At 46.5% G+C, this 27,056-nt stretch overlaps 2 protein-coding genes across 2 annotated transcripts in view; one reads left to right on the top strand and one right to left on the bottom strand.

Annotated features, from left to right (window-relative positions):
• DRC8 (dynein regulatory complex subunit 8) overlaps positions 1-27,056 on the bottom strand; it is a 65,311-nt gene that overhangs the window by 3,550 nt on the left and 34,705 nt on the right. The gene's annotated exons all lie outside the window — the stretch shown is intronic.
• Positions 328-26,966, top strand: ECH1 (enoyl-CoA hydratase 1). The gene is made up of 10 exons (XM_085857507.1): positions 328-485; positions 576-753; positions 4,417-4,505; positions 6,067-6,191; positions 6,273-6,321; positions 7,709-7,773; positions 11,126-11,196; positions 11,294-11,365; positions 13,604-13,754; positions 26,390-26,966. Exons 1-10 carry the CDS (start codon positions 449-451, stop codon positions 26,492-26,494), a joined length of 942 nt encoding a protein of 313 aa, XP_085713633.1. The 5' UTR covers positions 328-448; the 3' UTR covers positions 26,495-26,966.

Genomic DNA, 27,056 nt, shown 5'->3' on the forward strand with positions numbered 1-27,056 from the left:
CTCTTCCATTTCATCCTCTTCTTCTTCATTTCAATTCATCCATTCATCCTTCAAGTATGCCTGTTGTGTTCCTCTACCCTGATGTTAGTGTATGTGATATATCCACACATTTTGCTCTATTGTTCTGTCGTCTGTTTTTTCTCTTCCCTCAGTGTCGACTTTTTCTACAAATTAAGATATATATAAATTAGTCATACGCCACAGTATATTTTAAGAGGTGTATAAGTAGGGATGGTGTGCGGATTACCGCTCTGTTCTTGTAGCCTTTTTTACACAAGGAATCGCAGGATGATCATCGTTGTGTAATTCGCTTCGTAAACCTCAGAGAGACGTGTAAAACGTACCGAGTGTTGATTGGTTTGAAATTCCCAAACAGCTGGTCGGTGTGTGCGCCAGTCCGGCGTCACACGCTCGTTCATAAGGTCAGAGGGTCGAGGTGTCCCAGGGCATGGCAGGTTTTGTCATCCGGCGCGGCGTTCGCACAGGTGAGTGTGAGTGAGAGTGTGTGAAAGAGGCGAATTCCCTGTTATCGGAGCTTTCGTGCGCTGAGTGTGCCGTTCGTGACTCGTGTGCAGGTGTGGGTCTTCGTGCGGCGTACACTCCGATATCTGCCTCTGTACGGACCGCGATGCGTACCGTGTCCGGTTGGAACGGCCTCGACACGTTGCTGGTCACGCAACCGAGGCCGCACGTCCTGCACGTCGAGATGAACCGGCCGGACAAATTGAACGCCATGAACAAGGCTTTTTGGCGGTGAGACCGGCGGTCGTGGTGGAGTGGGATTCACTGGTTAAAATGTTAATTATTTTAACTGTTTTTATTTTTAACATGAATCTAGGTGGTTGATTTAAATGTTGTGTTGTGTTTTAAAAAATATATATATATTTTTGAACGTGCATACGTAATGGATCTTAACCTGAAAGCATCTATCTATAATTCCAGCTGTGTGTGTGTGTGTGTGTGTGTGTGTGTGTGTGTGTGTGTGTGTGTGTGTGTGTGTGTGTGTGTGTGTGTGTGTGTGTGTGTGTGTGTGTGTGTGTGTGTGTGTGTGTGTGTGTGTGTGTGTGTGTGTGTGTGTGTGTGTGTGTGTGTGACCGCTGTTTCTCGACAACCGCTGGTCCGATCTAATTGAAACTTGCCAGATATATTGCTGGGGACCTGAGAATGTGCCTTTTCAAGGTTTGATATTAATTGGACAAGTGCTTCCCAAGTTATGGCCATTTATTTACCAACCAATGACAGGAACCGTTGCTGCGGCCATTTTTTTTTTATCAACCAATGACAGGAAGCGTTGCTGCGTAGCCGTGGTCGATGGGGAAGAGAAACTCAGCCGCGTTCGCCATTACGGGTCCTCTCCTCTCCTCTCCTCAAAAGGCAAAATACGTTGGCGCGAATTTGTTAATTGGCCATTAAAAGCCTCCGTATTCTAGCCCTGGACGAGAAAACAAAGAAGAAGCGCCGTTTCCTCAGCGATGTTGTTTATGAAGAGGTGCTAATGAGATAAAGGTGTGTACAATGTACATGGAGACAATTTTTATTATTATTTATTTATTGAAGAATAATTGTTCCGAAAATAATTTATCAAAAAAACTTCACAACTTTTTTTTTGTTTCCAATTGTCAAAACGCTCTGGCCTTTGGAAGTGTTAAGGAATTCAGCTCCACTCAACATGCTTGCCAACGAAATACATCTCAATTTGGTGGTAAAAACTATTCACAACGATGGGTTTCCTTACTCATTGCTCTGCAGTCTGCATTCAACCCCTTCATTTGTCATCTCATTGACCTCATTTCATCTATCTATAATTCCAGCAATCTCTGTGTGTCTGTGTTTCTGTGTGTCTGACCGCTGTTTCCCGCCAACCACTGGTCCGATCTAATTGAAACTTGCCAGCTATATTGCTGGGGACCTGAGGATGTGCCTTTTCAAGATTTGATATTAATCGGACAAGTGATTCCCAAGTTATGGCCATTTATTTACCAACCAATGACAGGACACGTGCTGTGTAGGTGTGGCCGATGCGCTATTTAGTTACCAATCACAGGACACGTGGCTGTGTGGGCGTGGCTGCGTAGGCCAGTGCACGGCCGGCCGACGATGACGTCGCGTGCCGTGCTGGTTACGATGGGGATCGATCGGTGCCTTAGTTACCGTGGGGTAGGAGTGCCAATGGTAAATGGCAGCGAATGTCATGGCAAGCAAAGACAGGGAGGTAAACTTGATTTTAATTAACTCTGTGTGTAAGTATCACAGCAGTTGTTACTTCAATGCAAGTGATAATTCGTTGTATGATGTGAACATTCCGTACGGGCACGCACTACTTTTGGATAGTGATGACTTACTGTATTCTAATAATTTCTTGATTGCTTATCCGCATTTATAGATAAACACAATGCCCCAATCCAGTCATCGTTTATGAGAGCGAAGGAATGGCCTGTGTGGTTGTTGGAAAGTTTTTTTTTTTTTTTTTTTTTTTTTTTTTTTTTTGCATGTACGGCCACGCACATATGGGCATGCGAGAGCGAAGGAACGGCCTGTGTGGTTATTTCTGGCAAGCAGTTTTAAAGTGTGTGTGTATATATGTATATGTATATATATATATATATATATATATATATATATATATATATATATATATATACACATTTTTTTTTTTTTTTTTGCATGTACGGGCATGCACTAGTACTTGAAATGGAGGGAAAAGTTCCTGTATTATGGTTGATGAGTACGTTGAGTGGAGGGTGTTTTGTGCTAATTTCAAATTAACCAGTTACAGTCCAACATTCTCACGTGACTCGCTTAAAAAGTATAATTTTCTATCTATAATACCAGCTGTGTGTGTGTGTGTGTGTGTGTGTGTGTGTGTGTGTGTGTGTGTGTGTGTGTGTGTGTGTGTGTGTGTGTGTGTGTGTGTGTGTGTGTGTGTGTGTGTGTCCGCTGTTTCTCGACAACCACTGGTCCGATCTAATTTAAACTTGCCAGGTATATTGCTGGGGCCCTGTGGATGTGCCTTTTCAAGGTTTGATATTAATCGGACAAGTGGTTCCCAAGTTATGCCCATTTATTTACCAAACCACTTGACAGGACACAGTGCTATGATGTCACGATTGACATCACAATTCTTCATTTTTATTTTATTTTTTTGCACGTACGGCCACACACATACGGGCCCGCACTAGTTATATTAAAACGCTAAGCCATATTTGTGCACGTATCTCCTCCGAAACTGCTGGACGGATTGTCGCCACTTTCGGCATGCGGTGCTCTGTGGTCTAATGTACAGCATGGGCTATGTGAGATTGCGTTAGACGGACAGGTTTGGAAATTTTTGGCGATTTTCTAATTTTTACGTTCGTTTGCATGGCGACGTGTGACGTCACCGCTGAGGCATAATTCCGTCATGACATCATCGGTCATTCGCTTACGTCTGTCGTCGACAGACCGTCACCGCTGAGAGGCGTAATGTCACTCCTAGAAAACAGTGTCTGCAACGTAAAACCCTCTTCTGCACATGCTGACTACCTCAGAAGATGCATATCACACAAAAAATGTAACAAACATTGTATATAAAGAAATTCGATAAATCGCATTGTCAACACTGGATATATTGACGTCCTAACGAACCCTCAGTTTAGAAACTTCTCGTGGAGTGTGGGTTTGGCTTGTGCTAATTAGTTCCTCATAAGGAACTTCAAGCCAGGATGAGGCCGTTGGACCCATTAACTGATCACGTCCATGCAATGGCTGCCAACCTGTGGTTATTTAGCCGTGATTCTGAGTGTCAAGCAAGGAAACAGCATGATAAATTTTGAAAGCTTTGTTATGATTGGCCACCGTGTTTTTAACCGCTGACCTCCCAGGTTAAGATAAACCATTACAACACCATTCGTGAGAAAGCAGATGCTGATGGGCCAGGCAGGGTACAACGGAGGAGAGCGATGAACCTGGTACCAGAACTCCGTCAACCCTCACATCAAGAAACACTCGGACAACTGGATATGTTGTCCCTTGACATCGACATTGAAACTGTGCACTCTGTTATTGATTTGTTTTAATAATTAATAAGATAAAGGACTTTTATCAACCATTTCATCGTGACGACTGCCATTTACTCGAAGCGACAAAAATGTACGTGGTTTGGAAATTGATATTCAGTCATTCTTTCGTATGCCACTTGTGGAGGAACAAAGAAATAAAAATTCTTACCAAGCATCGAAACACATGAACATGATTATGAAAGGTGTACTTTTGTGGTGACTGTTTGTTTGTTTGTAAAAGGCTCTGGTGGTTTACGTGTGTGCGTGTTGAGTTTTAACGTCATTCCATTCATTGTGATGAGGTGAAGCAATTTATTGCAGGTAAAGTGAGTCGGGTTTTGGGATTGGAGGTTTACGAACAATTTTTCATGTGCTGCAGGGAAATGGTAACGTGCTTCAACAAGATTGCTGATGATCAAGACTGCCGTGCTGTAGTCCTATCTGGTGCTGGCAAACTATTCACAGCAGGTATGTAAAGGCTTTGTTTCCATGATTGTCATTTGTTAGTCAGGGCCATTTTTTTATTACCTACTTTCTGTTTGGAGGATTGTGGTTGATTAATTTAATTGAAAAATGGGGGTGGTTGATTAAAGATAAAGTAGAGGAGGGAAGTGTGCGTGGGGGTGACTAAATTCCACCATGTTTACATACCTATTAAATAGATTTCCCCCGATGAGAAAGCGTTTTGAAATTTTTAACTTGGGTTTTCATATAAATAACATTTGTTTGCAAAATACCAAAAGTGATCAATCCTAGATTGGCACCACCTTGCTTTTCTCTCCAGCCATTTAAGGTGTTAACTTGCCTTTACCTTATGCCGTACCCTCTTGTGTCAACTTCTGAACTTTTTCATTTTATTATTGACGTCGTCACTCTTTGCACATCAGTCACTCGTTATTGCCATTTCACTAACAACCTATATGCCCCTTGGTGCAATAACATGATGTTCATCATTTCCATAAGCCTCTCTGACCAAGATAAATACATTCATCCATCTATTACAGAAGTAGAGGAAGCACACAGGAATTTCACTGACCTGCAATTCTCCTCTCTTTTCCATTTTTCCCCTCCTTCTGATGCATATTTATTAGGTCATCTCTATCATCTCAGTAGAGATGACCTAATAATAACAGTCTGCCCGTCCGTCCGTCCACAATCAAACCGAGTGGAGACAAATAACCAATAGTGGAATGGATAGAGGTCGATGAGACATGCACAACGATATAACTTTCGAGGTCAACGTCACGAGGCTGTCAAAGTTGCGAAAATCGTCGATTTCAAATCGTATCTCCTCCTTCATTTATCAAGAGATCAAATGTTATTGGTGATTGAGATACTACGGACTATTATCTAGAACAACACGAGCCATTTTTTTGAAATTTGCTCTCGTTCCGATTTTATAGCCCTTCAAACTTCGCTCTGATTCCCCGTATGTGCCGTTCATAAAGTACATACAAAAATAAAAGTATTAAATTAAGAACCGGAACTCTCCGAGACAAATATTACATTTGAAGCTTTTGTCAGATTTAACTTAAACAATGGAACACAAGTTTATATGCACACTTACTTTCATTTATGACATTAACATTGTCTTGAATGTCAATTTGTACTTTTATTTTCATAAATGACGTGCTGTGATATGAAAAGAAAAAGGTAAATTACACCGCTAGGGACTGCATCGTCATGACTTGCAAACATCGGTTCATAAGGAACTGCTGGCTCTGCAAGCGATTAGCGATGTATGAGGGGGGTGGGTGGTCACTCGCCTGCATACAGAGGGGGGTGGGTGGTTTTGAAACCCAGAAGTAGAGCATACGTACTTTATGAACTGCCCCTATTCCAGTCTGGCACAGAGTTACTTTCGACCTCTGGCAGAGATGACTGGCACTCCCTCTCGGGAGTATTTTTTTTTATTTTCCTCTTGCTGTTTTATTACCGACTAATCATTTATTTATTTTTGTTTGTTTGTTTTATTTCAAGCTTCAAATTAATGTATCACTCATTTAGCTCCCCTTCATCTTCATATCAGGACTTGACCTTCAGGATATGGCAGGAGACCTTTTGAACATCGAGGGTGAAGATACAGCGAGGAAATCTTGGCATCTCCGTCAGTTTATCAAGCAGTGCCAGGATAGTTTTAGCGTTTTAGAGAAGGTACGATGACTTCTCGTTGACATTGAGGTTTGTTCATGCAGTGTGCATTGTGCTTGCTGAACCGTTTGTTTATTTTCATAGTGCCTCAAACCTGTCATCGCAGCAGTACACGGAGCTTGCATTGGGGGAGGTACGTGTGTCTTCAGCAAGTCTCGCCATACCTGGCACCTCATTTTTCTCATATCATTGTTAATTTGTTGTTTCTTCATTGCATTCTCAGATTGTGATGAAATATACAGATACTGGACAAAAAATTGGAAATACTAGGGTACACGGGCCATACAACATGTATGCAAAATATGGAACTTCCACGCGTACAATCTTCCCAGCAGTCCTCTCGTTGTGTATGTTTAAGCAGTTGGTGGCACGAGTCCGGTATTAAGAGTCAGCCTGGCTGCAAGAGGAGACCTCTGACTTCCAATGTGGTGTAATTCATGGTGTGTGTTTGGCAGGCACTTCAGTGACAAAGGCTGCAGAAATTGCTAACTTATCATGAGGAACTATCTTGAAGGTGATGTCAGCCTGGGAAAAAGAAGGAAAGAAGTCATCATCAAAGGGCAACAGCATGTCGAAGTGCATACTCGGCCAGCGTGATGCACAGGCGTTGGTCCACAGTGAGACGAAACAGGAGAGCAATGTTGGGCAAACTTTGTGTAGAGTTCATCATGGACCATGAGCATCTGGTCAGACACGAACATTGAAAACGGTCAAAAGAGAACTTCACGGTGCAGGATACCACAGCTGGGTTGCTATGCACCAACCGTTCATAACACCTGGAAACACCCATTTGCGAGTCCATTGGTGCAAGAAGCATAGGCAATGGACTGCCGAGCAGTGGAGGAATGTGATATTGTCTGATTTGTCCTTCAGCATGTTCTTGACGAGTGCATGTGTGGTGACAGTTCAGGGAGTTTGACAACCCTGAGTGCTGAGTTCCAACAGTAAAAGGTTCTGGTGGTTCCATAATTGTGTGGGTGCATTTTCCTGGCCTTTCCTTGGTCCACTCATTCCATTAGAAGGCAGGGTTGATGTAGCACACTACATTATTGTCCTGGGTGATCATCTGCATCCCATGATGCAGCATTTCTTCCTTACTGGGAGGGGTGACTTTCAGGAGAACAATGCTCCAGTCCACAGGGCAAGTTTTGTCTCCGGATGGTTTGAGGAGCACGAGACGAAGTTACGCATCTTCAATAGCCATCCCAATTGCCAGACCTCCATCTTGTGGAGCATTTGTAGGACTCTGGAGAGGTGCATCAATGCTTTCCGCCTCCATCAAACGATGTGAATTGGAGGACTTCCTTGTGGAAGAATGGTGCCACGTTCCTGCAGAACAGTTTCAGACCCTTGTTGACTCCTTGCCACATCATGTCCATGCATGCAGTGGTCCAAGATAAAACTAAGTTGCATCATATTTCTTTTTTCTTTTCTTTTCTTTTGTCCACTACCTGTATTTTTATATGAATTGACACCATGAATACAATGCATGCTTTGATTCTTGACTTTTTGTGTTTCAGGGATTGATATGATCACTGCATGTGACATTCGACTGTGCACACATGACGCGTGGTTTCAAGTGAAGGTACATTTACTTTAAATGCATTTCTTTAGGCTAAAAACAAAGCTCCACAAAATTACAGTAATCGAGGCCTGTTGAATGTGAAAGCATACATATAAAGTAATAAAAATAAATAAGGAGAAAGACTAAAATGTCATAGCCCCCTGTGGTTTCAGTAATTTTGCTGAATGGAGTTAACGGGATAGTCCATATTATTTACAACTAAAATGGCTGCCAGTCGACCATCTTTAATCGGATCGCAAAATAAAATGAGGCGCACGTGTATGCCATCATGCACAGTGCTTTTGCCAAATTTGAACAAAATTGGATCATGCATGTCCGAGATGTGGCTGCGGACGGACGCATGCACAGGCGAGACCCTTATTCATAAGTCCAACAGGGACTAAGAAATTGGGAGTGGAGGGGGAGGATATTATGGCTGCAGTAAAGAACATTCGTAACGAGACATGGAAAAAGTTAGAATGAGCTGCAATGCAAGGAAGCAGGGAAAAAATACACGAAAGTGTAAAGCGGGGAAAAAGCAATGCTGCCAAGCTCCCCGACACGACATCCCTGCTGCCAATATCTCTTGCATTACATCCCTGCTGCCAAGCTCCCCTACACGACATCCCTGCTGCCAATCTCGCCTGCACTACATCCCTGCTGCCAATCTCACCTGCATCACATCCCTGCTGCCAAGCTCCCCTACACTACATCCATGCTGCTAATCTCACCTGCACTACATCCCAGCCTGAATCCAAGAGTACAGCATACCACACAGTGGCATTGACTTGTATAACTCAGCAGGTAGGAACACAAAACAGATCGTGCAGCCTATTCCATCAAGTCTGTTTTTATGTTGTTTTTTTTATGCAGCCATTTGCTTACCTCTCTTCTTCACTTTTAAGGCAAAATGTAGAGGTAGGGAGTTTCCAGAGGGGGGGGGGGGAAATTGTGTGAGATTAAACACGGCAGGAACCTTAATTGGTCGGAATGAAAATGTAGTTGGTTGCTGAATGCATCTCGGATTGGGAATCAATTCTGAATTTGGCCCACTGGTTCCATCATTACGGAGGCACGGCTGTGTTGCCAATGCAGTGCTCCTTCACATTCGGGAAGGAATTTGTAATTTGTTCAGGGGCGATAACTCTCTTCCTCTTCCCAAAAGATTAGGTGGGATCTTTAGCATCCACCAACTGATGTTTGCAAACGGGGCACCCAGTTTAACCACCTTCTGATGTACAGTGCAATTTGTGATTTAACACCCTGCCTGTGAAACACCAGGGTGACAGTTTATTCGCTAATGTCCAGGTTTGAATCCAGGCCAGACAGCTCAGAGGCAAGGGTGCATACCTCTCTGCTTTCCTGCAAGCCACCATAACACGATATGCATTGTTGAAGTTCAGCTCAGGGGAGGGAATAGCTTGCCCTGGTTTCCACGTAGTACATCCCCACCAAAGCACGTTGCAATTAATATTTAATAAACCTGGAGTTGGAGCACAAAAGGTGATGCTTAAAATCACGCACAGGCAAAAAACAAGCTTAACTTCCATGAGCTGAATAAAACGCTCGTGTTCAAATGATTTTTATCACACAGGTGACTCTTGAATATGCACTATCCAGAAATGTTTTCACTGGAAATTATTCAGCATCAAGCACCGAGATAAACTTGCACACCATAGCCACCTTGGTCGCAATGAAAATAACTGTTGGGCAACAGGTGAGCAGTGACAACACCAGAAGTGAATAATTCACCGCAACAATGCTGCAGAGTTGAAAGTGACCCCAATACTCGGATAGCTGTCCACACAAACTCGGCACATAATATTGTTACGGATTTGGAAGCCATTTACACACAAACGGACAGCAGTCCCCGAGTTTAGTTATCTCGATGAGTGTGTGTTTATAGTTAAGGTCCCCTTCTTGTGTCGAATGGGAATTGCATGTGTGCGCTGCGAGTTACTTTTTTAGTCAGGGTTTTTGCCATACAAATTGAGCCTCCAGCCAACCGAAACCATCACTCCTTCACTTCGCACATCGCGTCATTACACATGCGTGTCCAGCCACGTACGTGGGCGGAGATTTCCATCGCTTCAGATCGAGACTCCGCCCAGGAAGGCAGGGGCGTGCCCCTTATCCAATCACGCACAGAGGACGACTTTCCCAAGACACCTCGGCCAATGAGGGTGGAAATTGCGACAGAGCGACTTTCCCACGACACCCCGGCCAATGAGGGTGGAGATCGCCTCAGATGGCGATTTTTCTCACCCCAGACAAGAAAGGAATCAAGGAATGCCAGGTTGCGGAGCGTTGCTCGTCTTGGGGGTCGCGGGTCTTGATGCTGGCTGGTTCGTCTGGTCCTGGGTCATCGTCGTCTCTGGTCTTCTCCTTGGTCTTGGTTCGTTGGTGCGTGGCTGGTTGGAGAGTGTGGTCCCTGGTGCTTGGTGCGGCGATGAAGGTGTGGGTTTGAGTGCCCCCCCCCCCCGAACCAGCTCATCTCGTCTCGATCAGACCGCACGAGGAGGAAAGGTGTCCGACCGAATTCTTACCCTCAGCTCGCCTTCCCTCCCGAGCTGAAGGGTCAAATAAGGGCCGTGGCCACCATTTCTTTTGGGTGTGTGCGTGTGTGTCTGTGGGCCCAGTCTATAAGTAGCAATTGTTTAAGTGCCTTGTACATTGCAAATTGCATTTCTGATGGTTGGTTTAACTCTGCTCTTTTTTGTACTCCCCTGCCCCCAATAAATAAACCCCCAATTGTTCAATGTACCAGCTCATTGTTGTGCTTTCTATTATTGACCCAGCACGGTTCATGCTTGAGAACCAGTAAGCCATTGGTGCCGTAAGTTGTCATTGGGACCGGCGCGGCTCTGGTAACTCCGCTCGGTTACGCCGGATCAGAGTCGGTACCTGCGACTCGGTTCGGACAGAGGGTGTGATTTCCCGGTAATTTGACTACGTGGGTACTTAGGTATATTGAAATTTGGCTAATGACCCTACCCCACCACCCCACGCCGTCAGAGAATTGGTGATCACGGTCCTTTAAGTGGCCCGTCGACTCCGGAGTTATCCGGGGTGACAACCTTTTAATTCCGGGTGTTCGGTGGGAGACGGCTCTACTGCTCCACCTGGCAGCCGTTCCTCGCCACCGTCCCCGGCCCACAACAATATAACTACACATAACTACCAGGTGATGACATTGTGTGAATTTGAAATGCGACCTGCAGATTATCCACCTCAGCAAGAAATAGACAAAGTAAATAAGTAAATAAAAAAAACTTGCTTATCCTACTTATAATGCCAATCTAATATTTCATGTGGTTATTTTCATTCATTTTGCAAAATGACAATGGACTTTATCTACAAATGTTGTGCCCAGGAGGTGGACATAGGCCTCGCTGCTGACGTGGGAACCTTACAAAGATTACCAAAGGTCATTGGTAACAGAAGGTATGCTTGTGTTGCTGATGCAAATCTGGATGAGAAATTGAAAAATTTGCCCCTTTGGGTTTAAAGGTCACACTGACTTTGTTAATGTTTCCTCCAGTTTGGTATGTGAGCTTGCCTACACAGGCAGGAAAATGATGTCAGATGAGGCCCATTGCTGTGGTTTAATCAGGTTTGTATTTGCAGAACACATTATGGTACATAATGCTGCACATGAAGGGTTAGCTTGTAAATATAAATGTACAGTTTGGGGGAAACCAATGATCCACTGTGACAACAACATAACTTCATGTCATATTGAATGTGCTGACTTTCACATTGATGTTTTTTGTTACTCTGGGTCCTTATGGTTTGTTCTAATGAGTTGTTACAGTTTGTTCCAACCACACCAGTAAAGAAGTGTAGTAAATACTATGCAAAATATTGTTAGAATGAAGATTTTGCTCGCAACTGGCAAAGAAAATGGAAATATCTTTCCATTCCAAAACGCTCTTCTAGTTACCTCTGCCAATGAAGGTGGACGGACATTGTGTTTTCACCCCTGTCTTTTTGTGTGTTTGTCTGTCTGTGAGCAAAATATCTCCAAAAAATATGGACAGATTCAGACAAAATTTGGACATGTTTGATGTGTGACAAGGAAGAATTGATTAGATTCTGGTGAAGATCCAGATCTGGATCTGGAACCTAGAATTTTCAAGTGATTCTTCACCATTGAGCGATGGGTCCAAAAATGATACAGTGCCTTCAGAAAGTATTCACACCCCTTGAATTTTTCACATTTTGTTGCGTTGCAGCCTGATTTTGAAATGCAGTATATTTAAATTTATTCTTCAGTACGTCCATCAGTTTGCAGGAGTTTCTCCCATTCTTCCTTGCAGATTTGCTCAAGTTCTGTCAAGTTGGATGGGGAGCATCGGTCGGTGAACAGCAATCTTCAAGTCTTTCAGCAGATTCTCAATGGGATTGAAGTCTGGGCTTTGGCTGGGCCACTAAAGGACTATCACGTTCTTGTTCTGAAGCCACTCCAGTCTTGCTTTGGCTGTACACTTGAGTCATTATTCTGTTGGAATGCGTCTTCACCGAAATCTCAGGTCTTTTGCACTCTGAAGCAGGTTCTCCTCAAGGATTTGCCTGTATTTGGCTCCATTCATTGTTCCCTCTATCCTTACAAGTCTTCCAGTCCCTGCTGCTGAAAAGCACCCATATAGCATAATGCCACCACCATGCTTCAGGGTAGGGATGGTGTTTGATGGTGATGAGCTGTGCTCGGTTTCTGCCAGACGTAGTGCTTTGCATTCAGGCCAAAGAGTTCATTTTTCATCAGCAGACCACAAAATCTTTTGCCTCATGCTCTGAGTCTTTCACGTGCATTTTTGCAAACTCCAGGCATGCTGATGTGCCTTTTTCTCAGGAGTGGTTTCCATCCAGCCACTCTCCCATAAAGCCTATATTTGTGAAGTGCTGCAGAGATTGTTGTCCTTCTGGCAGGTTCTCCCATTTCAGCCAAGGAACTCTGTAGTTCTGCCAGAGTGATCATTGGGTTCTTGGTCACCTCCCTGACCAAGGTCCTCCTTGCTCAGTTTGGTCAGACGGCTAGATCTAGGAAGAGTCTGGGTGGTTCCATGTTGTTTCCATTGCCTAATGATGGAGCTCAGTGTGCTTTTGGGAAGTTTATGCACTTTAGAAATTGTTTTATACCCTTTGCAAGATCTATGCCTCCTCACAACTCGATCTCAGAGTTCTACAGACATTTCCTTGGACTTCATAGTCGAGTTTCTGCTCTGACAAGCACTGTCAACTGTGCGACCTTGTATAGAAAGGTGTTTTTTCTTTCTAAATCATGTCCAATCAATTGAATTGGCCAGAGGTGAACTCCAATGAAGTTGTGGAGACATCTCAAGGATGTTCAAATGAAATTTGGATGCACATGAGCTCAATTTGGAGTGCCATAGCGAAGCGGTTGAATGCTTTATCAACTCAAGACATTTCAGGTTTTCATTTTTAATTAACTTGTAAAAAATTTCTGAAGAAAAAATTTCCACTTTGACATTATGGGGTATTTATTGTGTGTAGATCAGTGACAATTTTAATTTATCCATTTTAAATTTAGGCTGTAACGCAACAATATGTGAAAGTCGAGTGTGAATACTTTCTGAAGGCACTGTATGTAGAATGATATTTCAAAAAGGTATGGACGGATTTTGACAAGAACCAGGTGGTTAGATTTTGGTTTAGGTCCAGATGCATAACCAGCCTATCAGTGGGATGCTGTCCAGCCTGGCGGAGGTATGCGCACTGAGTGCCGTTCTCGTTTCCAAATATCAGTTAAATGTGGAAATTAAATTCAGATTTTTTTTTTTTTTAAGTGGATCTTCATTGCACTTACTCCAATTCCCTTTCTTTCCACAAGTCAAATTTTCCAAGACAAGGACAGCATGATGGATGGGGCATTTGAACTTGCATCAGAAATTGCAAGCAAAAGCCCTGTTGCTGTTCAAGGAACAAAACGCAACCTTCTGTACTCCAGAGACCATACAATTCAAGATTCCTTGGAGTATATGGTACATTAATTTTTGTTTATATTGTTGGTCTGAAAATATTTATGATTTTGATGCGACGTAATTCTCTTTTTTTTCTGCTTTATTGCATCTCTCACATAATGTCTTTAATCGCACCTGACTTTAAAAAAATTTAAATCCCAATTTGCAATGCATATTTGTGTTCCATCAATCGTCCTGTTTTTTTCCAACTTCAGTGACAATTCACCCCACCTCCTTAAATTGACCTCTTCCTATCCCCTCTCCTTACCCCTCCCATCTTGGCACCTCTTCACTCTCTTCTGCTTCAGTATCAGCTCCTCCTCTGTTGTCCCAAAGTGTGTGGTGTTCTAACAGCTGTGGGCTCCATTCTAACCAAACAGATGTCTCACTTTCTCAATCAGTACACTCCTCAACTCAAACATGCTCCTTCCTTCCTCTCAACACACCTCCCCCTCTTCACAACCCCTCAAATCTTATACCTCCCCCTGTCTGCTCCCTTCTTCACCATACCTCTACCAAATCTCATTCATCACCTCTCCCATCACCCTCCTGCACCTTGGCTGTGCCTGCTCTCATTGTCTCCCCTCCTTCTCAAAGCAACCTTCCCTCTCTTTCCCCCTCCAAGCTGGCCTCTCAACTTTCTCAAATACTCTCCCCTCACCCTTTTCTCTTTAATCTTCCCCTCACTCCCCCTTCCCAAAGTTACCCCCTCACATCCACAAAGCTGCCTCCTTCCCCCACCCTCTCTCTCCCATCTCATCACTCCACCTCCTCCAATCTTCAACTGCCCTCTGCCCCCTCTCTAATTACTCGCCACTGTACCTCAACCCATCACCACAGAGCCTTTTCTCCTCATCCGGCCCTCTCCCATAGCTCTTCTGCAATCCCCACACTCTTTCAACAACTCTCCTAACCTTCCCCTCCCCTCCCTCATCCTACCCTCCCCTGCACTCAAAACCTCCTCCTCTCCCTCTTCCTTAACAGTGTGGACCTCAAACATATGGGGCCTTTGCTTAAACCTGACAGATCTTTCCTACAGGTTGCCACTGACAAACCAGACTTTATCTGCTGAACTTTCCTCCTTCAAGACATCTCTGACTCCCCAGTATCTCTTCCTGGTTACTCCCTCCTCCAGTATGACAGACTTGGCCTCATCCTGGTGGTGGAGTTGCTCTCTTCATCAAAGACTATTCTTCACTCACCTTGCACTGCCCTCTCTCCCCCACACCACCAGGAATACCTCTGGCTCCAGCTTCCCTTCCACTCCCACCTCATGTTTATTTGTGTTGTCCCGTCCACCAAACAGTGATGATTCCATTTACATCCCGCTCTCCGAAAACATGAACCAACTTTTATCCTCTCTTCACAACTCTCTCTTCCTCGTATGTGGTGACTTCAATTGGCTGGGTGTGGGTACCTCTCTCAGCTGCCATGACATTTCAGCAAAAGAATTCTGTGACTCATTGGGACTGACACAATCTGTCAACTTCCTGGCCCGGATCTCAACCAATGGTATTCTATCTCTTCTGGATCTGATTTTGACCAATTTCCTGAAAACATCTGCTGTTCTTTCTCCGCTCCAATTGGTACCACATAATTGTCAAAGTAGACATCTCTGGCTGTTGTTGGAGAACTACCTCAGCGCCGTCGAGTCTGGCATTTCAATCAGGCCGACTGGCAGGGTCTCCAAGCAGCAATCAAACTTCCAGACTGGTCTCTCATCTCGACTTCCTCTGACATCAATTCATCCTGGAAATTCTTTCAAAGAAACTTGCACTCTCTCATGCAAAGATTTACCCATCTCGTCTTCAGTTGTCCTACCATTCCTCCTGCCCATGGTACACAGAAGCTTGTGGTGAGACAGTTGTTCTGAAACGACTAGCCTTCACTTCATGGAAGGCTAATCCAACTGAAGGCAATCTCAGTTCCTTCCATAAAGATCGGAACAAGTGTGTACCCTCAGGAGAGCCAGACAAAAAAAAACTTTTGAATCTCAAGTCTGAACTCTCAAACCTGTATCCCTCCTCTAAATCCTGGTGGCATCTCGTTACCTCCACCATCGAAGGTGAATGAGGTTATGTTTTCACCCCTTTCTGTCTGTTTGTCTGTGTACAGGATATCTCAAAAAGTTGTGGACAGATCCAGTTGAAATTTTGTTATGTATTTATATGTATATGTATATATGTATATATATATATATATATATATATATATATATATATATATATATATATATATATATATATATATTTTTTTTTTTTTTAATTGATAGCGTTGTGATTATAATCATATAATATAAGAGAGGATTACAAATAATTATTTGTCTTCATGCGGGATTTCCACATTTGTTTGTCTTGTTCCTATAAAAGTGTTTTATTTCCCAGTGCCTGTGTGTCTGCCTGCTGTTCTTCCTACATTAAAACCATTCTGGTTCTATTGGTAAACCCTTGAGGTCTAAATTTGGAGAATTGTAATCCTGATAAATGTAGAGAATCTATCACCACTCAGGGTGGTCTGTGTCATTTTCAGCCTCAAGTTAGATGACATTGGCACGTGCGATTCACATTCAGCATTGCTTGCAGTATTGGGCGGGGGCTCTCCATGTGACAATATATTTGTCTTGGAACAATTTTTCATAAGCACTCATAATTACATTTTTGTTGCACCAACCTTTCAGAAAAGCTGTTTTTGTTGCATCATATACTTATGATGTTGTCAACCCCAAAAGGCAGATGGGGACCTTGATCCATGATTCATTGCTTGAGGGGCTTTGAGTTGGATGATGGGTGACATTGACATATATTTTTAGATTACTTATGTGATTTTATATTTATTTATACATATTCTATTCTCTCTCACTCTCACTTTTCTATTGATGCAGTTCTTTTATTTAAGGCTTGGTCTCAATGAGGACTGTGTCGTCCATGACTGAAGCCTTCAACATTAAAAAAAAAAAGATTACAAATCAAAATAGGAGTATTTTGTGATTCATCTCAACAAAACATTATCCTCGGGCTCGGCTGATTCAAACATTTAACTAGTACTACATGAAATATAAAACTAAACTCGACAAATTCAAAGCATTGAACTCCAAATTAATTCATACAATAATAAAATGTATATTTCAGTAGTAACAGTGAAGAGCACCAATATTTACAATATTTTAATTATTCACACCTTGTGAGGTTGGCCAGGGAAAGTTTCTGGCCCAAGTCTTTCACAAACCAGCTGAGCAGAGTGTAGTTACTGTAGTAGAGAGTAGAAAAATCGTGCAAATTATGATAGAAGCATCAAATTTGGCTTTTCTGTTCTGCAGGGCTTTCCTGCCGTGAAAACACGGGCAGTGTCAGGTCAGGTTAGATCTGTTACCTGCTACGTGTACCATGTAAACCTGTTCCATGGTCGGGTTGTCGGCGACTAAACCGTCTCCCCCACCAGGTTTTCTGGTGAGGAGGGTGCTTAGATATGGACACCCAGGAGGATTAAAAACAAAACCTGTCAAAGGGCGGAGGAGCTCCTTGTGAGCCAACGGCCATCCATATCTAGTGCCCAACTGTGTCTGCGGACGTCCTCCTGCAGTTGGGTTACTTTTTTATTAGGAGGTTGGTGGCAGGATTTGCACTCCGGCCACCATAAAACCCTTCATAACGCAAAAAAATTTGAAAACCCACTCCGTGGGAGTACCTCCTGTGCAGCTTCCCTTCGCAGGGCAGCTCACCCGATGACGGGATTGGGGCAAAGCCTTCGGGACCCCCAATCTTTGATGAAAGGAGGGAAACCACAGGGTAACATCCCTGGGTCATATTGCCGGAGAGTGTCGGAGTGGTGCTGAGGTGTCGTCCACCAGATGGCGGTCTCCTTGAGTTAACCTGAGGCGTTCCCTTCGGGTGGGTGCCTGGAATGTCCTATCCCGAAGAGAGGATGACCACCTGTCTCTGTTATCATCTGAGCTCAAGCGTTTGGACATCGGGATTGCAGCTCTCTGAGGTTCGGAGACCGGATTGCGGCGAGATGATGGCGGGTGGTTACACCTACTATTGGTCTGGTCACTCTGATGGTTACCATACCCAAGGAGTTGCTGTGGCTGTGTCCAATAAGCTGACCCCAATGATAATTGAGGTAACACCGGTCAACCAGCGTATTATGAGATTAAGGATTCGTCACTCCTTAGGTGTCATTTCCCTGGTCTCTGTTTATGCTCCGACTGAGGCGAGTGATCTCACCGTGAAGGACACATTCTACGCCACACTCGAGTCTGTGGTTGATCAGTGCCCCAGACGAGATGCACTTCTAGTCTTGGGGGATTTCAATGCATCGACTGGAACTGATGGGAATGGTTGAGGTGTGTGTTGGTCCCCATGGGTCAGGAACTATGAACCAGAATAGCACTAAGTTCCTTGACTTTGCAAGAAGTCATGGACTTAGGGTGGCTGGTTCATGGTTTCAGCACCCACAAGCTCATCGCTGGACTTGGTATTCCAACGCTGGCGGTGCGGCAAAGGAGATTGACCATGTCCTCATTGACGGTCGTTGGAGGATGATCCAGAACTGCAGGGTCTACCGGAGTGCTCAGTTCCTCAATACTGACCACAGGCTTGTTGTAGCAACTCTAAAGCTGCACCTTAAATCCTGGAGAATGGTACCATCCCAGCCTCGGCTGGATGTTGGCAAGCTCAAGGATGAGAGGGTAGCTGAGGAGTTTGCGAACAGGCTGAGTGGACACTTGGGGGGTCCTATAGAGTTGTGGAGTGCCTTCAAGACCACTGTGCTGTGTCACGTGATTGGGTTTTCGTATATCATGCCTTGCCTGCTAGGGGTGGCAGGAGTGTACTTCTGGTCGCGCGATAAAGCGGAGTTGATGCTGGCGCGCGTGCTTCTTGCGTCCCACTGCACCTCGTACACTCTAGTTGGCTGACGAGGATGGTTGAAAACGGACTTGTGCCCGTTTTCGACGGAGACGACTTCGAATTGTTTTCGGAGCAATTGGGATGCTATTTCCGCGCGAACGATGTGGTCGACGAGAGCAAACAGAAGTCGATCTTGCTCGCTTCGCTTTCGCCGGAGCATTATCGGCTACTGGGTGATTTAGTGGCACCGAACAGGCCCCGGGATGACGAGCTGTCGTTTCGGGACATTGTGCAAAAGATGAAAGCACACATGGCGCCGGAGAAGTCATTACAGCTCGCTCGATTCCAGTTCGATCGCCTCTCAAAAGGAGCAGAGGAACGCGTCACTGATTTTGTGGCGTGGATTAAGCATTCTTCCGTGGCCTGCAAGTTTACGGCGGGGGAGCGGCCAGCTCGGCTCAGAGATCGTTTTATTGCTGGTTTACGAGATGCGAAGATGGTTTCAGCGGTTTTACGGCTGAAGGGTGAAGCCATTACATTCGACTCGGCGATCAGCACGGCTACAGCGGTCGAGCAGACTCGCAGGGATGTTCGAGCCATCACCGGCCGTGCGGGGTCGCGGGCACCCCGGGACACGCGCACGACCTTCAATGCGGGTCGGACGTCGCCGCGCGTGCGGCGGGGTGACCCTGCGGACATGCTTGGGATGTGGAGGTCGACACCTGCGCCGTGCATGCCCGTGTAAAGGCAACGTGTTTGAATTGTCACAAGGTGGGTCATTTGGCGCATGTGTGCCGTGGGGCGCTGGCCACCGTTAAGGTCATGGACGGCGATGTGCGAGGCGACTCGGGGCGGAACCAGCGGCCGTTGATGGACCTGTTTTTGATTGGCCCGGCGACGGCGCGCCCGATGACGGTGGAAGTCGAAGTGAACAAAACGCCGATCACGTTCCAGGTCGATACGGGAGCAGCGGTGTCGCTCATTGGCGAACAGACCGCGCGTAGACTCAACGGCTTGAAGCTTATCAGGTCAAACCTCACGCTGTTCACGTACACCCGCGAGAAGATAACACCAGTCGGGATGGCAGACGTGTCTGTGCGGTATCAAGGCCAGGTCTCCACGCTTCGGGTGTACGTCGTGCGGGGGAGGGGACCGTCTCTCCTCGGCCGAGATTGGATGGCCCGCATCAGGCTAGACTGGGCCGCAGTTCACCTTGTGCAACCCATGCCGAGCCAGTGGGAGGATCAGTTGGAGGAGATTCTTCAAAGACATCAAGGGTTGTTTAGCGACGACCTTGGGAAACTCAAGGGCATGGAGGCAAAGCTCTTCTTGAAGGAGGGGGTGGTTCTTCGGTTTTGTAAACCGCGTCCGGTGCCGTATGCCCTGCGGGACAAGGTCAAGGGTGAACTGGATAGGCTGGAGGCCTGTGGAGTGATCGAACGGGTGTCGTGCTCGGATTGGGCCACCCCGGTTGTCACGGTGCTGAAACGGAATGGAGACGTCCGATTGTGCGGGGACTTCAAATCCACGGTTAACCCAGGGCTCAGCGTGGAGCAATATCCGTTGCCGTCAATCGATGAAATATATGCGCGATTGGCGGGGAGTCGATACTTCACAAAGCTAGACCTGCGTGATGCATATTTTCACCTGCCGATGGATCCCGGGAGTAGCGAGCTTTTGACAATCAACACGTGTCAAGGACTCTATCGATATACCCGACTCTGTTTTGAGATTGCTTCGGCCCCAGCTTTGTGGCAGAAAGCCATGGATCAGGTTTGCATTGGCCTGCCCGCTCAGACCTACCTGGACGATGTGCTCATTGCGGGGAAAACTGCGGACGAGCATCTTGCGAACATTGCCCAAGTGCTGACAAAGCTAGAAGCGTGCGGCCTACGCTTGAACAAGGACAAGTGCGTGTTCTTCAAGCAGCGCTTGGAATACCTCGGGCACATCATCACGCCGGAGGGGCTGTTGAAAGGTCCTCGGAAGGTGGAGGCGATTCAGCACATGCCACCGCCTCGCGACAAGACGCAGCTGTGCTCGTTCATTGGTATGGCCCAGTATTACCAAAGGTTCGTGCGCGGGCTCAGCTCACAACTTGCGCCGTTGACGCGGTTGCTCAGGAAGGACGAGCGCTGGGCTTGGGGGCCTGCACACCAGGCATCGTTCGACCGCGTCAAGCGGCTGCTCACAGAGGATACGGTCCTCGTGCACTACGAACCTGCGCATCCGCTCCTATTGGCATGCGACAGCTCTGCATATGGCATCGGGGCAGTGCTCTCCCACAGGATGAACGATGGTTCCGAGCGGCCTGTTTGTTTTGCATCCCGGACTCTGTCCACAACAGAGCGCGGATATGCCCAGATTGAGCGTGAGGCTCTCAGCCTCGTCTGGGGTGTGCGGAGGTTTCATCAATACCTGCTGGGGCGGCATTTCACTTTGCAGACGGATCACAAACCGCTTCATTTCATCCTGAGACCCAAACGCGGGGTGCCGGTGGTAGCAGCCGCGCGAATACAGCGGTGGTGTCTGTTTCTGGGTGCTTACGATTATGATATTCAGTTCCGAAGCACCGCGAGCATGCTAACTGCGACGGGCTCTCACGCTTGCCGTGTGCGGAGGGTCCAGTTGCGTCTGAGTTGGCCGACCGGGTCGATGTGTTCGCGCTGGGCCAGGTCCAAAGCGGGCCGGTCACGGCCAGGCAGGTCACGGTGGAATCGGCTCGTGATCCAGTGCTTGCCCGTGTCGTCCAGGCGATTTTCTACGGGGAATTGGAGCGATCTGCCTTCGACCACCGGCATTTCAACCTTTCACGTCACGCGCATCGGAGCTGTCATTGGTCCAACGGTGCGTAATGTGGGGAATGAGGACGGTGATTCCACCGAGGTTCAGGCAGCGGTGTTTGGAAGAACTGCATGTCAGTCACCTTGGCATCGTGAAGACCAAGAGTCTTGCTCGTAGCCTGTTGTGGTGGCCGGGGTTGGACAAAGACATTGAGCAGTTGGTTAAGCGTTGCGCCGCGTGCCAGACAGATGCTGATAACCCGCGTCGAGCTTCGGGTCTCTGGCCTGTGCCAAACCGAGCTTGGCAGAGGGTCCATGTAGATTTTGCGGGACTGGTTAATGGCAAAATGTTTTTGATTGTGATCGATGCATTCTCTAAATGGCCGGAGGTTGTAGTAATGCAGCATACATCAGCAAACATTACAGTAGAGAAACTGCGGATGATCTTTGCTAATAAAGGGTTGCCAGAGATCCTGGTCTCTGATAATGGTCCGCAGTTCCTCGCGGGTGTATTTGATGAGTTTATGCGCCAGAATGGTATTCGACATCTAAGGTCCGCACCGTATCATCCTGAGACGAATGGCCAAGCTGAGTCGTTTGTCAAGATGTTGAAGCGGGCTTTGCGCAGAGGGGGTGTTGCACCTGTGCAGACGGTGGTCGATGTCTTTTTGCTCCATTACAGGAACGCAGTTCATCCTGTCACGGGCGATTCGCCTGCCATTCGTCTCTATGGACGGGCATTGCGGTCCAGGCTGGATTTGCTGCGACCTGGAGGGTCGGGGAGTGGGGCAATGTCGCGTCCGACGCGGCTGCGCAGCTTCGAGGTGGGGCAGCGGGTAATGGTGCGCGATTACTTCCACGGTTCCAAATGGGTGCCGGCGGTGGTCTCTGTGGTGCTGGGGCCGGCGAATTGCATGGTGCGGACTGATGGTGGGGATGTGTGGAAGCGGCACGTGGACCAAATGCATGATCGCTGTTCAACGTCGCCCCCCCCCACACCTCCCCAGGCCGAACGATGCGGGACCCCCACCCGTAGTATCGCCGGCACCTGACGTTGTATCACCGGGGCTGGTTGGGCCGACGCCAAGGGGGTCTTCGCCTGATGCCGTCCTACCCGGGGACGTCGGGCAGGCTGTGCGGTCGGGGGTGGCTGGTGTTGTGGAAAGTGCGAGTCCGGCGAGGGTGTCACCTCGACCGAGCCGGGAGGCGTCTGAGCCTGGGCTGTCTGGCGGCGCTGCCCGTCCGAGGCGGGTCAGGGTGCGGCCGCGGTACTTGGAGGATTATGAGTGTTGATGGGTTTCAGGTGGTCATGTTGTGGTTGTCCGTTCGTCGTGTGACGGGTCATTTTACGAGGGGAGGAGTGTGCTGTGTCACGTGATTGGGTTTTCGTAGATCATTCCTCGCCCGCTAGGGGTGGCAGGAGTGTACTTCTGGTCGCGCAATAAAGCGGAGTTGATGCTGGCGCGCGTGCTTCTTGCGTCCCACTGCACCTCGTACACTCTAACCACCGTCCTTGATGTTGCCGGTGGATGTCTTGGAACTCACCGCAGGGCAAAGAAGAATTTTGTCTCTAGGGACACTGGATACCATTGACCAGAGTCGCAGGACCAGGCTGAATGGCAGAGCTGAGCTGTTCAGGGAGCTGAGGCATAAAACTGTACGTGCACTGAGGGTGGACAAGGAGGCCTATGTGCAAGGAATCTGTGAGGGGGTAGAGCATCACCTGTGGACAGGTGATTCTCGTCCTGCTTGCAGGGGAATTCGCGCATTGCGTTCATCCAAGCCCATCCCTCGGAGCACTGCAGTTAGAGCAGAGAGTGGTAGGCTCTTGACAGAGGAGTCTGAAGTGAAGGCCCGCTGGGCCGGTTACTTTGAGCGGTTGTACCAGGCTGATCCCCCAGCTGTTGAGTTGGACGTCAAGGGTGTTACAATCTCTGTTGCTGACCCTCGAATCAACTGTGGTCCACCTTCGCTTGTGGAAACACGGGCTGCGGTGAACCGGTTGAAACGGGTTAAAGCTCCAGGGATCTGTGGCATCCATGCTGAAATTCTCAAGGCTGGTGGAAGTGCTGCACTCGTGTCGTTGCATGCAGTTTTGTGTTCTGCCTGGAACACAGGCATCATCCCAACTGATTGGAAGAGGAGCCTTGTTGTTCATCTCTGGAAAGGGAAGGGTGATCGACAAGACTGCAACAACTACCGAGGGGTGACGCTGCTCTCAGTGCCGGGCAAGGTCTTTGCTCGGATAATTCTTGATGGGGTTCGCCATCAACTGCTTGAGCACCAGCATCCAGAGCAGTCAGGCTTTACGCCAAAGAGGTCAATGATTGACCGTATCCTTGCTCTTCGTGTCCTCACCGAACGCAGACGAGAGTTTCGGCAGGGGCTGCTTGCAGCCTATGTTGATCTCTGTAATGCGTTCGATTCAGTGAATCGGGATGTCCTCTGGAGGATTCTTGGTCTTCGTGGGGTGCCACCAAAATTTATCGATCTGATGTCCGAACTCTACTCTGGTACTGAGAGTGCTGTGAAGTGTGGTGGTACCATCTCTGACTTATTTCCAGTTGTTACTGGAGTTCGTCAGGGGTGTGTACTGGCCCCCACACTTTTCAGCACTTGTATGGACTGGATTTTAGGGAGGATGTCGGAGAGATCAAGCTGCGGTGCATCATTTGGGAATGTCAAGATCTCGGACCTTGATTTTGCAGATGATGCAGTCATCTTTGCGGAGACTTTAGATATCCTTTTGGGGGCCCTCGAGGTGCTGAATGAGGAGTCGGAACCGCTGGGATTAAGGGTTTCTTGGGTCAAAACTAAGATCCAGGCTTTCGGTGACATCTTGGATTCTGCTCTCCTGTCTGTGGTGTGGATGTTGAGGTCGTGGAGAGATTCACTTACCTTGGCAGTGATATTCATGTCTCTGCTGGCTGTGAGTCAGAGGTCAATAGACGTCTGGGTCGGGCCTGGGGAGTCATGGATTCACTGGATCATGGGGTGTGGCGCTGCCGGTACCTGTGCGGGAGGCCGAAAGTCTGAGTCTTCAGGTCCTTGGTACTTCCAGTCTTGCTCTATGGATGCGAGACTTGGACTCTGACCAAGGATCTGAGATGGAGACTTAATTCCTTTGGTACCAGGTCTCTTCGGAGAATCCTTGGCTATCGCTGGTCGGATTTTGTGTCCAACGAGCGGTTGCTGAGAGAGACTCTGAGATTTGTTACCTGCATAGTCCATGAGCGTCAGTTGCAGCTGTATGGACATGTGGCTCGTTTTCCTGATGCTGATCCTGCTTACCAGATTCTCTCAGCGAGGAGTCTAATGAGTGGAGGAGGCCAGTGGGCCGACCACGTGCCTCGTGGTTGCAGCAGGTTGACCATCATCTCAAGAAGATGGGGATGGGCCTGGCATCTGCCTGGGGGATGGCCAGACGGAGGCCCCTGGAGTACCGGCGGAAAGTGGACGCAGCGACGTGCTGTTCTGGCACATGCTCCCATACCTGACCTGAGGGCTTTCTGATCAAATCTGCCCAATTGGCCATTTGAAAATCCAAATTTTGAAAAATTTGAAGAAAAAAAAAAAAACTTCAAAAAAATTTGAAGTCGCAGCTGGCTGAAATTCTTGAAGCGCAAGTAAACATCCCAGACAGAGAACCAAGGGGGAGATTCAGTCATCATTGATGGCTCAGCACTTATCAATGCTCTACCTCCACGCACTTCAAAGATATTTGATGACTATGCTAAAGAAGACTTCATCCCAATGGTGGAATCCTATGGTGCCAGGTACGAGAGGGTGGACGTAGTGTTTGTGTACAAGAAGTCAAGTCTGAAGTCTGAGGCAAGGTCGAAAAGGTGGCAAGGAATCGGAAGAAGAGTGACAGGAACCAGTAAGACCCCAAGTAACTGGAGAAGCTTTCTTCGATATGACAGGAACAAGACTGAGCTGTTTCACTTCCTTGCGGAAAAGATGTGTGAAGCACAGACGACAAGCACAGTCATTGTCACAAAAGGAGAAGATGCCATTAGCAACACAAGGAAGTCAATGGATGCTGTGTCTCCATGTTGGCATGAAGAAGCTGACACTCGAATATTTGTACACGCCAGGGATGCAACGACGGATGGTAGCAAGTCAATTATCATTTAAGCAAATGACACGGACGTACTGGTCATAGCAATATCTGCACTGCCATCCTTACGGGAACTCCGTCTTGAACATGTGGATTGCCTTTGGCCAAGGAGCCAAGGCGCGATGGATTCCAGTCCATGAGGTAGTTTCTGCAATAGGGCCTGAGAAAGCTCGAGGGATCCCATACTTCCATGCGTTCACTGGATGTGACGTCATGTCTGCCTTCCGCGGTAAAGGGAAAAAACTGCATGGCAGACTTGAAACGTCTTTGATTTTTCTGAAACATTCACCAATCTCAGCCAGCATCCAACATTGATTCGTGATCTTGATTTTTTTTATTTTTATTTTTTCAAAATTTGGATTTTCACATGGCCAATCAGGTAGATTTGATTAGAATCCCCTGCAGAACAAATGTGCCAAATTTGATGCTTGTATCATCATTTGCACAATTCCTCTCAAAAATTGCTGTTATCTACCCCACTAAGAGGCCTGATGATTGACTGAAGGTGACAGGCATCTGGAATTTGTTTAAGAATCCAGGGATAACTCGCTTCCTCTTCATAAAATGCACTGTTGGTTAACCAACTACAAATTAGACACCCAGTTTAACACCTTTCTGAGGGATGGCACACTTTGTGATGCAACACCCTGTCTGAAAAGCAGCAATGAGATTGTTTATGTGCAGGTCAACAAGCTAACTCAAGCTTGACTGCTCCAAAGGTAACCTTTGCATGAACCTGTGTGTACGTAATAGCGAACCTGTGCATCTCTCTGGCTGGAAGTGGGAGTGGGCAATTTGAAGGACAAAATGTTTGTTATTTGTGCCTTGTGAACCTGTTTGTTTGTAAAGTCAACACAAACTACGTGGAGAGTTTCCACATGTTTTTATCACTGTGTTGTTTTTCAGGCTGCCTGGAACATGTCAATGCTGCAAACTGATGACGTTGTAAAGTCTGCTGGAGCAGTAATGCAAAAGAAAACTTCAAAGGAAGTTACATTCTCAAAACTCTGAGAAATTTTAAACCTTCATAAACTGCAGATGTTTATTTATCTTTTTTTTTTGTTCTTATTTTTGAAATTGCTTTGAGACAAATTTGGTTCATTTAATGCTTTTAGAGACTGAGGCAAATTTTATTTTTCTAAAATATACATATACCTGTGTATTGAAAATGTTACATTGAGAAATGCAAGACCTTTGTATTCTAGATTTTTTTTTCAATTGTTATTCATTTTGAAATTGTTTTGAGAAAATAAATTTGATTTATTGAATGTTTGTTTTTAAGAGACAGACTTTTTTTTTCTTTTTATGTACCTCTGCTAATGAAGTTGCTGGAGGCATTGTTTTTTGGGGTTGTACAGTTTGGTTGCTAATTTTCTCTCTTTTTCTCTGCAACCACTCAAATGATTTGCACAATTTTCCCCACAGGTGTGACGATTTGTGTAGAATATTTTAATGATAATAAAGCCATTTTGAACCTCTCAAACAGCTTCCTGGAAAAAAAAGTTGGCACATGTGAAGTCCTCCCCACGGGGAAATGTGTTCTTTTTGAAGTCATTGGTGGCTTCGTTATGAC

Source organism: Eptatretus burgeri, chromosome 15 (assembly GCF_056783735.1).
Source record: "Eptatretus burgeri isolate ZD-2024b chromosome 15, Ebu_testis_v1, whole genome shotgun sequence".
NCBI lineage: Eukaryota > Metazoa > Chordata > Myxini > Myxiniformes > Myxinidae > Eptatretus > Eptatretus burgeri.